Source organism: Balaenoptera borealis, assembly GCF_965194805.1.
Source record: "Balaenoptera borealis genome assembly, chromosome: 16".
NCBI classification, from domain to species: Eukaryota; Metazoa; Chordata; class Mammalia; order Artiodactyla; family Balaenopteridae; genus Balaenoptera; species Balaenoptera borealis.
This window is the reverse complement of record NC_138872.1, coordinates 27,236,625-27,250,301: the sequence shown is the minus strand read 5'-3', so window position 1 is coordinate 27,250,301 and position 13,677 is coordinate 27,236,625. Positions and strand designations below refer to the sequence as shown.

The following is a 13,677-nucleotide window of genomic DNA, read 5'->3' as shown; positions in this document are numbered from 1 at the left end:
GGCCGAGGGTACAGCGAAGCCCAGAACAGACAGTCAAGCCTTCCGGAGGATGGGGCAGCCTCCTCCACACTCTCCCACCCACAAGTAACCAAGTCATCGGGCCCCTACTGTGTGCCACTCTCCATGCCAGGCCAGCTCCCCTCCCCTCTCGACATTTACTTCTCAGACCAACTCTGCTCCAGAGGCCTTGATAGCTTCTTTTGAGTAGATGAGGAATCTAAGGCTCAGAGAAGTTAAGTGACTTGCCTGAGGTGGCACAGCTAGTCAGTGACAAAGCTGTGATTTCAACCCAGAATTCTGTAACTCCTTAACACTACTCCTTCTGTGAGGGGCAGGGGTAGAGGACTGTCACTGGGCCCCCACTGGAAAACTGGCTGTGACCCCCAAGGGAATAGGGACCATGATTTGCTCTATCCCCAGTGTCCAGTATCTGCCTGGAACAGAGTAGGTGCTCAATAAACATTCATGGAATGAATTTTAAAACCAGTGATTCGACTGATTCTGTCCTTTATTGAATCATACAGGTTTCCCCCCATAAAAGTAGCTTATTAATGTGTCACTAAAAGATTTATTATGTTGCCATCTGTAAAAGAATTCCTATAAATAAAGTCAGAAATCAGAAAAGGTAAAAGGTCTGATATCTGGGGTAGAAAACAGTGACTTTACTGACAAGGCAGGGTCACTGCCTTCATGGTGGAGAGGGTTCCCTCCCAATTCTCAAGGACTCCCTACAACCTAGAGTTTGCAAAGATTGGGGGGGCTTGGGCAGGGGCTGGACTCCTGGCTCCCACTTTGGCTTCTGTCCTAGGCCTGCCTCAGTTTCTCCAAAGACAGTATCTACTGGCGGTGGTTCAGTGGTTAGCATTTAAAGCCCCAGGTTCAGGCTAAGTCCTCTGCTTTGGGACCCCCTCCCCTCACTACTCCCCACCCACCCCAAAAGAAGAGAGACTTGTGGCAGGTGAAAGGAGGGTCTGGAAACTCACAGCCCCTCAGAGGTGGGGCAATTCTGTTACTGGTTGGGTTTCAGTCTAAACTATGCGGAGGATCTTATTATTGGTAAACTCAGCCCCCTTTTTTTTTTGGCCGCACCTGGGGGCTTGCGGGATCTTAATTCCCCCACGAGGAATCCCTCGAACCTGGGCCCCCAGCAGTGGAAGCACAGAGTCCTAACCACTGGACCACCAGGGAACTCCCAGTAAACTCAGCTTTAAGCAAACCTTATAATGGTTCAATTGCAGGTAAGGTCTGCTTTAGGTAAACCGCTATAGGCATGTACGGCTCTTCACAAAAAGATGAAGTCTTGTTTCTGCCCTAATTGCTATTTCTGGAACCTCAAGGTCGAGTTTGGTTCCCAAGCCTGTCGCCCCAGGCCCAGGTGCCGGGCTGTCCGCTTACGCGCCTCCTTCCTGGGTTCCCGGGGCTCCATCTCACTGGCTGAGAGATTGAAGGCCGTGACTGGCTTCCGCTGTCTCAACCTGGGCGATGATTGAGGCGAGACCTAAAGATCCCTGGCTCAGCTGGGGCAGGGCTGGGGTGGGATCTGCACCCTGTGGGGACTGCTTTAGAGGGTACGGGAGGGGGAAACAGCCGCTCAGGGCCGACTCAGCTGCGTCAGCAGGTGAGTGACGCTGTCGGGGATGCGGGGCTGGGAACGCGCCATCGAGGCACCTGGCCGTGGAGCTTCGAGTGTAGGAGGAGCTCCCGCGCGAAGACTGGCTCCACCTGCGGGGTGGGGGTGGGGGTGGGGCAATGAGCCAACCTTCCCCTTTACCCACACCCTTTGTTGGGGGGTGGGCGGGAGTGACAGCCCCTCTCCACATGCATTTTACACGCAAGGTTTTCCAGATCAGAGGGTTGTAAGGGAGGTCCGGGGCGGAGCTAGGACTGGAGGGCGCAGTGAGAGGCCGTTCGGGGAGGCTGGAGGGTGTGGTTCTCCCCTGGAGTGGGAGGTGACTCACATGGGCCATAATGAGACGCTCCTCAGGCTGGTCCGGGGGCCCCGGGTACTCCTCGCCAAAGCACAGCCGGATCTGGTACTCGGGCTCCTGGCGACCATCCTGCAGGTGGGCTCTCAGTTCTATGGGCACCGAGACTGTGGGGTCTGGGCCAAGATGGGGCGTCCCACCTGGTGCCCACCTTGTGCTCACATCCTATGCCCACGTCCCGTAAGCCCACATCCCCATTGTGTGCCCATGCCCTATGCCCACTTCCACTCCCCACACCTGCCTCCTGTCCCACATCTGCTCCCACTTCTAGGTTTCATGCCCCGTGCCTCGTGCCCTATGCTCACTATCATGCCTTTATGCCCACCCCATGCCCACTGCCACTCACCTATGCCTATCTTGTGCCCAGTGCCCCCGATGCCCACCCTATGCTTAACGCCCTATGACAACACGTGCCCAAGTCCTATGCTTATGTCCCACACCCAGTGCCCCAGCCTGCCGCGTGCCTACACCTCTCATACGCCTATGTCTAATCTGTGCCCAGCCCTCCCGATGCCCATATTCGTTCCCACTCCCGGTGCGTCTGCGTCATGTCCTTTGTTTCCATGCCCACTCCAGCCCAGCATCGTCAAGTCCATCGCCCCGCGCCCACATCTCGTGTGCCCACTCTCCTCTGTCCGCCTTCCTTTGCCGACCCCTGTGCCCGGCCACTCCGCCCCGCGCCGCCAGCGGCCCCGCTGTCGCGCTCTTACCCGCGAGGAAGCGGCGCGTGTCGAGGAGCTGGCAGGTGCGCTCTCGCTCCAGTTTGTTGGGCCGCGCGCGGTGCGGGGCGAGCGGGCCGCGCCAGTACACACGGCCCTGGCACAGGCGCTTGGCGAAGACGCCCTCGGGCGCCACCCAGAGCAGCACTCCGCGCTCCAGGTGGGGCAGCAGGCGCCGCAGCACGCGGGCGCCGGGCGGCGGCTCCGGGAAACGAACCTGCGCGACGCGCGGCGGCGGCCCTAGCAGGAGCTCGGCGGCAGCGGCGGCCGCGCGCGGACTCAGGCTGCAGCCCTCGGCCGCGCGCGCTGTGGCTTCGCGCACCAGCTCCGCGCCATAGAAGAGTCGCACGTGCAGCCAAAAATCTGCGGGAAAGGGAGGGGGCGCGCGTCTGGCGTTGGCGGCGCCGGCTCCCCCTCCCCTCACAACAGGGCAGGGAACCCAGAGGTCACCCGGCCGCCACCTCGAGAATTTTTGACACTCCCTCCCTATAAGTAATAATAGTAATTCTAGTAGTAGTGGTGGTAGTAAATAATAGCAGCTTCCAGTATAAACAAACTAGTAGTTGAGCTTCAAAAGCATAGGGTCTGGGGCCATCAGTACAATGGGGGCATGACACTGACGCCCTCCCAGCCCGAATTTCTGGGATTCTGGGATTCTAGGAATTTCCTCCTGACAAATATTTAAATGCCGGTAGAAATAATCATAATAATAATAGCAACAACAACAACAAAACAGCAGCCTCCCATATGAAGAGCTAGCAGTAGGCTCAGTGGTTAGGGCTGTGGGCTCTACAGCCAGGCCCTTGGGTTCTAATCTCTCACTGCCCCTTAGGAGCTGTGATCTGACAGTAACTTTCCCAGGGTTACTAACTGTGTGACCTTGGGCAGGGTTCTTAACCTCTGTGTCTGGTTTCTGCATCTGTAAAATGGGGAGAATGGCAGTATCTATCTCACAGGGCTGTGGGGAGACTTAGAAGGATGCCTGGTATAAGCTAAGCCCTCAACAAATGTTAGCTGTTGTTATCTGGAGTCTGGGCTGGGTGCTTTGGGTGGGAGACAGAGGCTATTCGGCACCAACCCTAGGTCCTCCCCAGTTCTGCACAGGGGTCAGAGGAGAGGGCCTTCAGATTCCTTACCGGGGCTGCTGAAGTCCTCAGAAGGCGAGGGGCCCCAGGGGTGAGCAGGATCCTGAGCCTGGTACCCTGGAGAAGGAGGGGAAGCAGTAAGGCATCGCCTCACCCTGGGTCCCTCGACCCCTAGATCAAGGTCCTGGAAGAGGCCGGGGAGGAGGCAGGGGCGGGTGAGGAGACCCAGTCCTTACTGTGGTCAGCCAAAGGGCCTGGGGGCAGGGCAGCTGGTGGCAGGGAGTCCTGCTGGGCCAGCCTGGGGGGCTGCTCCTTGTCCTTATCCTCTGTGACTAATCTGGAGCCAACCTGAGCATCGGGAGAAAGGGTCGTGAGGGTGGAAGAGGAGACCTGTGGGCCACAGGAGCTTCCAGACAGTCTAAACTGGGGCAGAGGGAGGTCTGGGCAGACTGAAAGCCAGCCGGGCTTGATAGGGACTTTGAGGTTTACCCCGTAGAGTTAAAGAGAGAGTTGATGGGGTTTTTGGAGGTGAAGCTCATTGTGACAGGGAGAGAAAAGTGCTAGGAGTGAATGAGGAGATGGGGTGATAGAGCAATGGAATGGGGGCACTTGGGACAGTGGAATGAACCAGGCTAATGGGGAGATGGGAACAGAGGAATGAACCGCAGATGAAGGGGGAGAGGTGATGGGGTGGAGTAAGAGTGATACAGACAGTGATGGAGATAGAGATGATAGGGGTGATGGCAACAATGAGAGCTAGAGGTGATGCAGGTGAAGGGAATACAGCGATGGAAGTGGATCTGATGGGATGAGTGGGGACAGAGTGATTGACCCCATGATGACAGGGAAGAGGGGCTGAAATGGGAGAAAATAGGGCTGACGCAGACAGAGTGATGGAGGTGAAGATGGTGGAGACGATGGGACAGAAATGATGGAGTCGAGGAGAATAGAATGGAGGAGATGAAAATGATGGCAGAGATGGAGTAGAGGCAGGAAGTAGAGCTGATGGATGGGAACAGTGATGGGCAGGAGCTGATGGAGAGGATGAGATGAATGTGCTGGAGATTATAGAGGGGGCGGTATGGGTGCCAGGTGACTGGGCTAGCAAGGCTGTAGGGGCTGGAAGGACGCACTGACCTGCTCTTCTGTCTTGCAGGCCGGCTCTGTCACTTCTCCAGGGGGCACCTGCTGGCTATGAAGAATGCCCTCCTCTTTACAGGGAGCACAAGCCCTGGTAACTGGATGAAGCAAGAAATAGTCTGTGGTTTACTGGGCCCCAAGGGGAACCCCCTCAACCTTGTCTGAGGTGATCCCAGACCAGAGTAACCCAGCTCACTGCATGATCTCAGGCAAGGCCCACCTCTCTCTGGGCTCAGTTTCCTCCTTTTCGAATGGGGAGATAAACTGTAAGGTCCTTCTAGGTTTACCAGCCCATGAGTTTAAGCTCAATAAGCCCACCATTTCCCATTTTACAGATGGGCAATGTGAGGTCCTTATTGCCCAGAGAGCCATCCTCAGCTGCTACCTCCAGGGACAGGATGGTACCTGGGCTGTGGGCACCGTCAGACAGGAGCCGGTAGACCTTGTAGGGGTTGGAGATGTCCAGCTGGCTGCGCGAGCGCACCTCACAGAAGTCAGTGCTCTTGTTGAGGGCACAGCGGAGCCGTGTCTTCCAGGTGGAGGGGTCCTCCTTGTCAACGCCCTCTAGGTGCTTGCCTTTGTATATGGCCCAGGCCTGGGGATGAGCAGGGGCATTGGGGGAGGAATAGCGTGGGAGATGGGGATGGTGCCATGAAAAGGGATGAGGGCTGCCTTGCCTCCCACCCTTCTCTCTCTCTCCCTCTGTCCCTCGGCCCCTCCCTCCTTCCTTCTCTTCCTCCCTCCTTCCATCCAACACATATTCCTTGAGCTCCTGCTATGTGCCAGGCCCAAGTTAAGGACTAAATGGGGAACAACAAGACATACATGGTCCCTGTGCTCAAGGAACTCAAGTCTAATGGGAGAAGGCAGCCGCAAACAGCTGAAAGGAAATAACTATATTCCAAATTACGGATTGTGATAAATAAAAAAAATAATACGATGGGATATAAAATGCTGGCAGTGACTTGCTATCTGGAGAGCCATAAAACTAAATCCTTACCTATTGCCACAAACAAAGTGGACTCCAGATGATTAAAAAACCAAAAGTAAGAGGTAAGACTATAAACTTAATAGGAAATAATGTAGAAGAAAATCTTCTAGGGGCAGAGAATGCTTCTTAACCAAAATTTTAAAGGCATGAACCATAAGGCAAAAAAATTGCAATGTCTGAAATCAGCAAGGGGCTAAGATCTAGAACATACAGGAACTTCTGCAAATCAATAAGAAACAGAAAGCATCCCCTAAAGAAAAATTCTTATCAAAGGACAAGAATGGGTGGTTTACAGAAGAGGAAACCAGAAGCCCATGAGCATAGGAGAAGGTACTGAAACTCATTAGTGCCAGAGAAATGCAAATAAAAGTATGAGGTATCACCTGTAAGCTTACAAAATTTAGCCAGTTGGATAAGCCAGTAATTGGTTGGGATGTGGACACTGTTGGTGGGCATGGAATGGGAGCAGAGTTTCTGGAGGGCAATCAGGCATGCCTAGTCCAATTAAGTATAAGCATACCCTGTGAGCAGAAATTCCAGTTCCAAAGGAATTCTCGCATAGGCTCACGAGGGGACCAGGGCAAGCAGATCCACTGCAGCGTTATTTGTGGTCTGGAAAGCAAACTTGTGTCCATCCCTGGGAAAGTAGGTGGGGGAGTGCGTGTAATAGATGCCCACTATAGAGTCTATGCAGCATCTAGAAAAAAATCAGATGGACAGAGAACAAGAATAGATCTTCAGAGCATGACCTTGAGTGAAATAAAAGTAAGACACAGAATGAGATCTATGACACAATTATGATGTATATAAGGTAAGAATACACACGAAACAGCAATGCCCACTTTGCAAGAAAACATACAAACCAAAGATACTCATTAAACACATTAGAATGACTGTTGTGGTAGAGGGACTAAATAAATAAGTAAATAATATGAGCGGCTGCTTTAGAGAGGGTGATCAGAAAAGGCCTCTTGGGGCTTCCCTGGTGGCTCAGTGGTTAGGGGCTTCCCTGGTGGCACAGTGGTTAAGAATCCGCCTGCCAATGCAGGAGACACGGGTTCGTGCCCCGGTCCGGGAAGATCCCACATGCCGCGGAGCGGCTAGGCCCGTGAGCCACAACTACTGAGCCTGCGCTCCACAACGAGAGAGGCCGCGACAGTGAGAGGCCCGCGCACCGCGATGAAGAGTGGCCCCCGCTCTCCGCAACTGGAGAAAGCCCTCGCACAGAAACGAGGACCCAACGCAGCCAAAAATAAATAAATAAATAAATAAATTTATTAAAAAAAAAAAAAAAAGAAAAGGCCTCTTGGAGGAAGTGGCATTTGGGCTGAAGCCTGATTGAAAAGAAGGATGGAGTCGGACAAAGAGCTGGGGGGAAGGCTGTACTAGGTAGAAGGAACAGCAAGCGCAGAGGTCCTGGGGTGGGAGAGATTCAAGGAAGGCCAGTGAGGCTGGAGCACAGTAGTCAAAGGGGAGGACAGTAGGAGATGTCTTGTTCGCATTGCTCACTTTCAGGGATGGGGGGCGGGGGATTTAACTGATAAATCACACTCAGTCATTGCTCTCGGAGATCCCAGGCTTAGTGGGACACCAGACTGAAAAGCCACAGTTCCTTTGTTGGTGTCTCTTGCCAGTGGTGAGACCTTTAAGGCTTGGTTTTGTTGTCTGTAAACTGTGCCAGTAATACCTAACCTCACCTGGTCGTGGCGAGTGTAAGATGAACGGTCTATGTAATGTGCTTAGCACAGCACCTGGCACACAGTGCTTATTTATTGCAGTACTTACTCATTACGTTAAGGATGCTCTAACTCAAAGGTAACCTGGGCTCAAGGCACAGGGTGTTATCACCATGATGAGAGAGGGATCTTTGGGGACACTGCTGTGCCCCTAAGCATTTAAAGTGGTGCCTGGCACACAGGAGATGCTCACTAAATATCTGTTGAATGAATCAAATTGGGCCTCGAAGGATAAATAGGAAGTTGCCAGGTGGAGTGACGTTCCCGGCAGGGGGAACAGCTTCAGCAAAGGCACGGAAGCGCATGATGCACGCGGGGGACAGTGAGCAGCCTGGAGTGACTGGAGCTGACGTGTGCGTCTGAGGGTATGTGTACTGTTGATTCTTGTTATTCATGGTAGTTGTGTTCTATAAAATTTACACAACCTCTGAGTTAGCAAACACTGAACCATCACTCCTAAGGGAAATACAAGGCTAGGTTCCTGCGAGCCTCTGGTCACCCCATTTTCATCAACTGGTCAATACCTAACCTTGTTCTATGAGTGTTTCTGTTGAAGGACACCTTATTTAATATAAACTGTTCATTCATTAACAGTGAACTCATGGCCAACAACACTGTAACTCACGTCTGAAAGAAACTTACGGATGTCACAGCCTTGCTGTGCTCAGGAATACTGACAGCGCTTCAACACTGTGCAAGCTTGGGGGTCATTTTAAACAGTGAAATCACCAACAAAAAGCACAAAAATATTCAAAACGTGGGCTAAATATTGTCTGCGAAAGGACACCTGTTTACAGTAGAAGAGCTGAAACTAGAGTTGTCACCTTGCTCAACCTCAGCTGGGAACATGCATGTTGGTGACAATTTTTTTTTTGCCATCCTGTGCATGTCTGTGAATGGCTGCAAAAGTGCCTTGAATATCGCTTTTGCGATTACATATAATTTTAGCGAGTAAGAGGATTTGTAAATATGGAATCTGTGAATAATGAGGATCAACTGTATGTGGTGGAGGGAGGGGAAGAGGAATTAAGGAAGAAGACAGATTGAAGCTGGATCATGAATGTCCTCGAAGGCCAAGCTTTAGCCCGTGGACTTTGAGGCACCAGGAGGGCCTGAAGCCAGGGAGTCACGTGTGTCAGTGGTGGGTTGAGGGATGGGTCAAAGCAGCTCCAAAGAGGGACAGGGAGGGCCAGTCTCCAGAATCTCCCACTTCTGAACAGCACGTAGCCTTAAGGAGCAGGCCAGGTAACCACCTGTTCAACACTTACTGAACCAGTCCTCTGTGGGCCAGGCACTGTGCTCAAGGTCACCACCCATGGGCAGCTGGAGGAGGCAGGCTCATACAAGGCACTTATAATTCATAGGGAAAGCTGTTCAATGGCGGAAGCAGAAGGAATCAGGGATGACTGGGGAGAAGCACTGAGAGCTTCATAAATGCATTAAGCAAATGAAGGCATCAGGGAAGGCTTGTCTTTAGTAAGAGATGTTTAAGCTGAGCATGATGGGAGTTGGCCAGTGAAGGTGAAGAAGAGAGGGTGTTCCAGGCAGGGGAAACAGAATGTACAAAGGTCTCACGGTGAGAGAGACAGGAAGCATTTGGAGACTGAAAGAACTGTCTGGCTGGGTCTAAAGTTGGGGAAGGAGTGGAGAGAGATGGACAGAGGCCAGGGAGGAGCAGTTCATGCAGGGCTTTGAGGTCCTGGTAAGGAGTTGGGACTTTATCACAAGAGTAATGGGGAGCCATGGAAGGATTCTGAGTAGGGGAGTGCCAAGGCAAGATTTACATTTAGAAATATCCCTCTGGAGGACTGAGGGGAGAGCTGAGGGATGGGAAAGCAGGGCATTCAGTTATCCTGGTGAGAGATGGTGGGAATGGGTCCACGTAGATGGATGAAAGAGCAGTTCTGCAGTAAGAGCCAAAAGCCTTGGAAATGGATTAGAATGAGATTGCAGGAGAGGGAAGCGGCCAGGGTTCAGGTGCCTAGCTCTGGGGTCTCGGTGGCGATCGGTGCCATCTTCCATTTTGGGAAATACAGACGTTTGTAGGAGGGAGCTGACGAGTGTGGTATTAGGAGGTGCTGAGTTTGAGAGGTCTGGGCTGTCAGACCAGCAGGCTTGGGGCTTGGATGGGAGGCTGGGAACCGTTGGGCTCCACACTGAGGCTGTGGAAGGGGAGAGTGGGACGTGAGGAGGGAGGTCCAGGAGAGAGTGCTGAGAGCCCCAAAAGAGGAGAAGAAGGGATGGAGGCTCAGAAGCAGGGGCCAGAAGGTAGGAGGAAAAGAGGTCAGGGCTGGAGTGGGGAGGGGACACAGATTCTGGAAACCAAGTGAGACTGTTTCAAGGAGGAGGGAGGGTCCACTAGACCCACCCAGGGGTCCAAGAAGATGATAGTGATGGCATCCTTGGATTTGGCAATTAGAGACATTAGCAGGAGGGAGAGAAACCACACTGTGGGGGGGGGGGAGGAGCTGGGGGGGGTGGTGTGAGTGAGGGAGTTGGTGTCCAGAAGACCCTTTCTAGGTGCTTCACCCTGTGAAAGGAGAGGGGAGGCCAGAGAAACAGGAGCTGGAGACGGTTGTGGTGTTTGGGATGGTGGCGGTGGCCTGGGATGCGGTTGGTTGCTTATTGCTCATGGGAGAGATTCCAGAGTTTCAATCTTGGTGGGAAAGAGCCAGTTTGGTGGAAGTTAATGGTGTCCAAGGAAAGGGAGGGCATCCCTGGAGGAGGTCCCTGAGAAGGGCTGGTGTTGGAAAGCACAGAAAATGTCCTGAAGCTGCTGGGGTTAACAGTTTAGGGGTGGGAAGTGGAGGGAATTTCCATCGGTGGCGGTGGCATCTAATTTCCTCATGGAGAGGGAGGAGAGGTCCCCTGAGGGGTGGGGATGGTGCAGGTTATGCAGCCCTTGTCTGATTCTCTTTTAAGAGGGTGTGGGAGGGTCTCCCATGTATAGAGAACACTACCCTCAACCTAGAGACAACTGAGGTTAAGGGCTGAACCTGTGGCCCGAGGTTACAGTGTGTCGGGTCGGTTCCGGACTCTGCGACCGTGTGCGCGCAGAGCCCTCCCGGGCCGGGCCGGCGACCCCCGGCCCCCGCCCCCTTACCCTGAAGAGCGCCGCGTCCTGCTGCGCCTGGTAGCCCTGCTTGGCTGCGTGCTTCCAGGGGATGCGGAAGAGGGTCTTGCCCGCGTCCTCCCAGCGCAGCCCGGCGTAGCGCCCGCTCTCGATCTGCGCCACCAGCCAGTCGCGGAGGCGCAGGGGACCCCCGGCCCCCGCCATGAGTCGCCTGCTGTCGGGGACCCTCCCTTCGTCCCTCCGCCATGGGTCGCCGGCCATCGGGGACGCAGTGCTCCGGGGACCAGGTCTGGGGAGCGCGGCGGCCGGACCCCAGCGCGACAGGGGATCGCGGGGGCCACCTGGACGGCGCGTGGAGGCGGCGAAAGCGAAAGTCTGGGCGGGAGGTTTCACTTTCCTTTCTGCTCCCCAGAGGCCCTGTCGCCCCTCCCCGTGTCGCCTGGCCTGGAGGGCGTCGGTCCTCACGTAGGGGGCAGCTAGAGGCACCACCAAGACCCACTGAAGGGTACGGGGTGGGGTAGCCCGGTTTCTGCTCATCCCTGGAGGGGGGCCCCCTAAGGGCGCTCAGAGGCGTCCCTTGCACCATCCCTGCACCTGTTTTCTGCTCTTCCCAGCCTACCGGAAACTTAGTCTCTTTCCAGGACCTGGACTGTAGAGGTGGGAAAAGCATAGTGCTTCTCAGACTAACTCCCAGTAGAATTGGGAGGCAGAGACTGGTTTAAAATGCATACTCCTAGCCGCCATCCCAGACCTGAAGAATCAGATTTTCTGGGTAAGAAGTCCAGGAACGTGCATTTTAAACAAGTCCCCCCATGGGATTCTGATCCAGGTGGTCCATGGGTCACCCTTGGAGAAATATTTCCTTAAATATTGGGAGTCCCTTTCTGACTGCTCACCACGGTGCTGGGCCTGGCTGAAGCCTTTCCTGCAGTGTCTCAGTTGGTTCTCACAACAGCATGTGAGAGGAGTGTAATTACCTACTTTGTTAAGAGGACTGAGGTCACAGAGCTAGTGCCTGGGGGAGCCAGAATCTGAACCCAGGACTCTCTGCCCCCAGAGCCCAGGAGCCTGAACAGTGCCCCCCACTGCCTCCCAACAGCTGCACCTGGAGTTTATGGATTCCAGGTGGGGTCCGTGACCCGCCCAAAGTGTCTGCAATTGTTTCATCTCTATGCATTTTTCTAGGGTTTGTATCTTTCATTAAATTGTCAAAGGGGGGTTGTGATATGAAAGAGGTCAAGTAGCTCAGACTGCTCCACCCTGGCTGTGTACCTGGGGAAACTGAGGCTCTGAGAGGGAGAAACCACCCCTCACTGCAGGGAGCACCGAGCTGGATGGCCAGCCGGTGTTGACCAGAGGCTGGGAGCACTGTCCCTCATGTGTACCTGTCCGGGGCCTTGCTTCATGCTCCCCACCTCTGTCCTCATATGGCAGCAGCCACCCAGCTCTGACACTTCTACAGTCACAGCCAGGATTCAAACTCAGAGCTGTAGGGCTCTGATGGGGCACAAAAAAGTTCATATGATTAAATACAGGAGTATGGGACTTCCCTGGTGGTGCAATGGTTAAGAATCTGCCTGCCAATGCAGGGGACACGGGTTCGATCCCTGGTCCAAGAAGATCCCACATGTCACGGAGCAACTAAGCCCATGCGCCACAACTACTGAGCCCACGTGCCACAACTACTGAAGCCCGTGCGCCTAGAGCCTGTGCTCTACAACAAGAGAAGCCACTGCAATGAGAAACCCGCACACCACAACGAAGAATAGCCTCCGCTCACCACAACTAGAGAAACCCTGTGCGCAGCAGCGAAGATCGAACGCAACCAAAAATAAAATTAAAAATAAAAAAATAAATACAAGAGTAATAATTACATCTAAGCAGGAGTCTTGATTGTGTCAGGCAATCTCTTCATTTTTTTCTGGGGGGGTAAGCAGAGTCATAGTAATGACAAGGATGGGATCCGCAGCCAGACTGCCTGGATTCAAATCCCAGCCCCACCACTTGCTAGCTGACCAGCTACTTCACAGGGCTGCTTGGGGATTCAATGAGATGCAGGTAAAGTGTTTGGCACATTGCCTGGCCCATAGTGAGTACTCAATAAATGAGTGGTATTATTGCTGTTATTGAGCCAGAGTGTGGCAAAAGCAGCAATGGAAGGGGGCGGGGAGCATCATGAAGGACCTGGAACATCAGATCAAGGGGTTTTGTTTGTCCTAGAGATGATAGGAATGGAGTTTTTTTGTTTTTGTTTTTTGGCTGAGTCGGGTCTTCGTTGCCGCACATGGGCTTTCTCTAGTTGCTGCGAGTGGGGGCTACTCTTCGTTGTGGTGTGCAGGCTTCTCACTAAGGTGGATTCTCTTGTTGCAGAGCACGGGCTCTAGGCGCGGGGGCTTCAGTAGTTTTGGCGTGTGGCTTAGTTGCTCCTCAGCATGTGGGATCTTCCCAGACCAGGGATCAAACCTGTGTCCACTGGCAGGCGGATTCTTAACCACTGTGCCACCAGGGAAGCCCCCCATTTAAAAAAAAAAATTTATTTATTTATTTGGTTTCACTGGGTCTTAGTTGCAGCAGGTGGGCTCCTTAGTTGAGGCATTTGAACTCTTAGTTGTGGCATGCATGTGGGATCTAGTTCCCCCACCAGGGATGGAACCTGGGCCCCTTGCATTGGGAGCGCAGAATCTTAACTACTGCGCCACCAGGAAAGTCCCCTGGACATATTTTTTCTTTTGTTTATCTGTTTATCTAGTGTCTTTCCCACTAGAATGTCAGCAACACCAGGGCAGAGGTTTGCTCGCTGCTGTGTCTTCAGTGCCCAGTACAATGGCTGGCATACAGTAGGTACTCAATGAACTCATGTTGCATGAATGCAGAGGAGGAGGTTGGGTAGCAGGTGAAGGTTATTTCATCCATCCTCCCACCCCCAATACTGGAATCTGGGCCTCCCC

At 53.5% G+C, this 13,677-nt stretch overlaps 1 protein-coding gene across 2 annotated transcripts; it reads right to left on the bottom strand.

The window, feature by feature from the left end:
* Positions 1-1,479: 1,479 nt before the first annotated feature.
* LOC309612753 (interferon regulatory factor 4-like) lies at positions 1,480-11,365 on the bottom strand. Of its 2 annotated transcripts, none has more exons than XM_082358876.1 (8): positions 10,760-11,365; positions 5,335-5,524; positions 4,927-5,027; positions 4,026-4,137; positions 3,841-3,906; positions 2,696-3,067; positions 1,959-2,077; positions 1,480-1,722 (listed from the first exon to the last, which is right to left on the bottom strand). In XM_082358876.1, the coding sequence occupies exons 1-8, from the start codon at positions 11,264-11,266 to the stop codon at positions 1,612-1,614; spliced, it is 1,578 nt and encodes a 525-aa protein (XP_082215002.1). In that variant the 5' UTR covers positions 11,267-11,365; the 3' UTR covers positions 1,480-1,611. The 2 variants fall into 2 exon arrangements, with proteins under 2 accessions (XP_082215002.1, XP_082215003.1); XM_082358877.1 differs by having other exon boundaries at positions 1,595-1,722; positions 1,959-2,057.
* Positions 11,366-13,677: the final 2,312 nt, after the last annotated feature.

Bases quoted from the DNA above. Each gene is read 5' to 3' on its own strand.
- LOC309612753 (XM_082358876.1), bottom strand. From the start codon at position 11,266: ATGAGCAGAAACCGGGCTACCCCACCCCGTACCCTTCAGTGGGTCTTG. The intron at 3,068-3,840 runs GTAAGGAATCTG...CCTTTCCCGCAG, and splicing joins TGAGGACTTCAGCAGCCCCG to ATTTTTGGCTGCACGTGCGA. The intron at 2,078-2,695 runs GTAAGAGCGCGA...CGGTGCCCATAG, and splicing joins CACGCGCCGCTTCCTCGCGG to AACTGAGAGCCCACCTGCAG.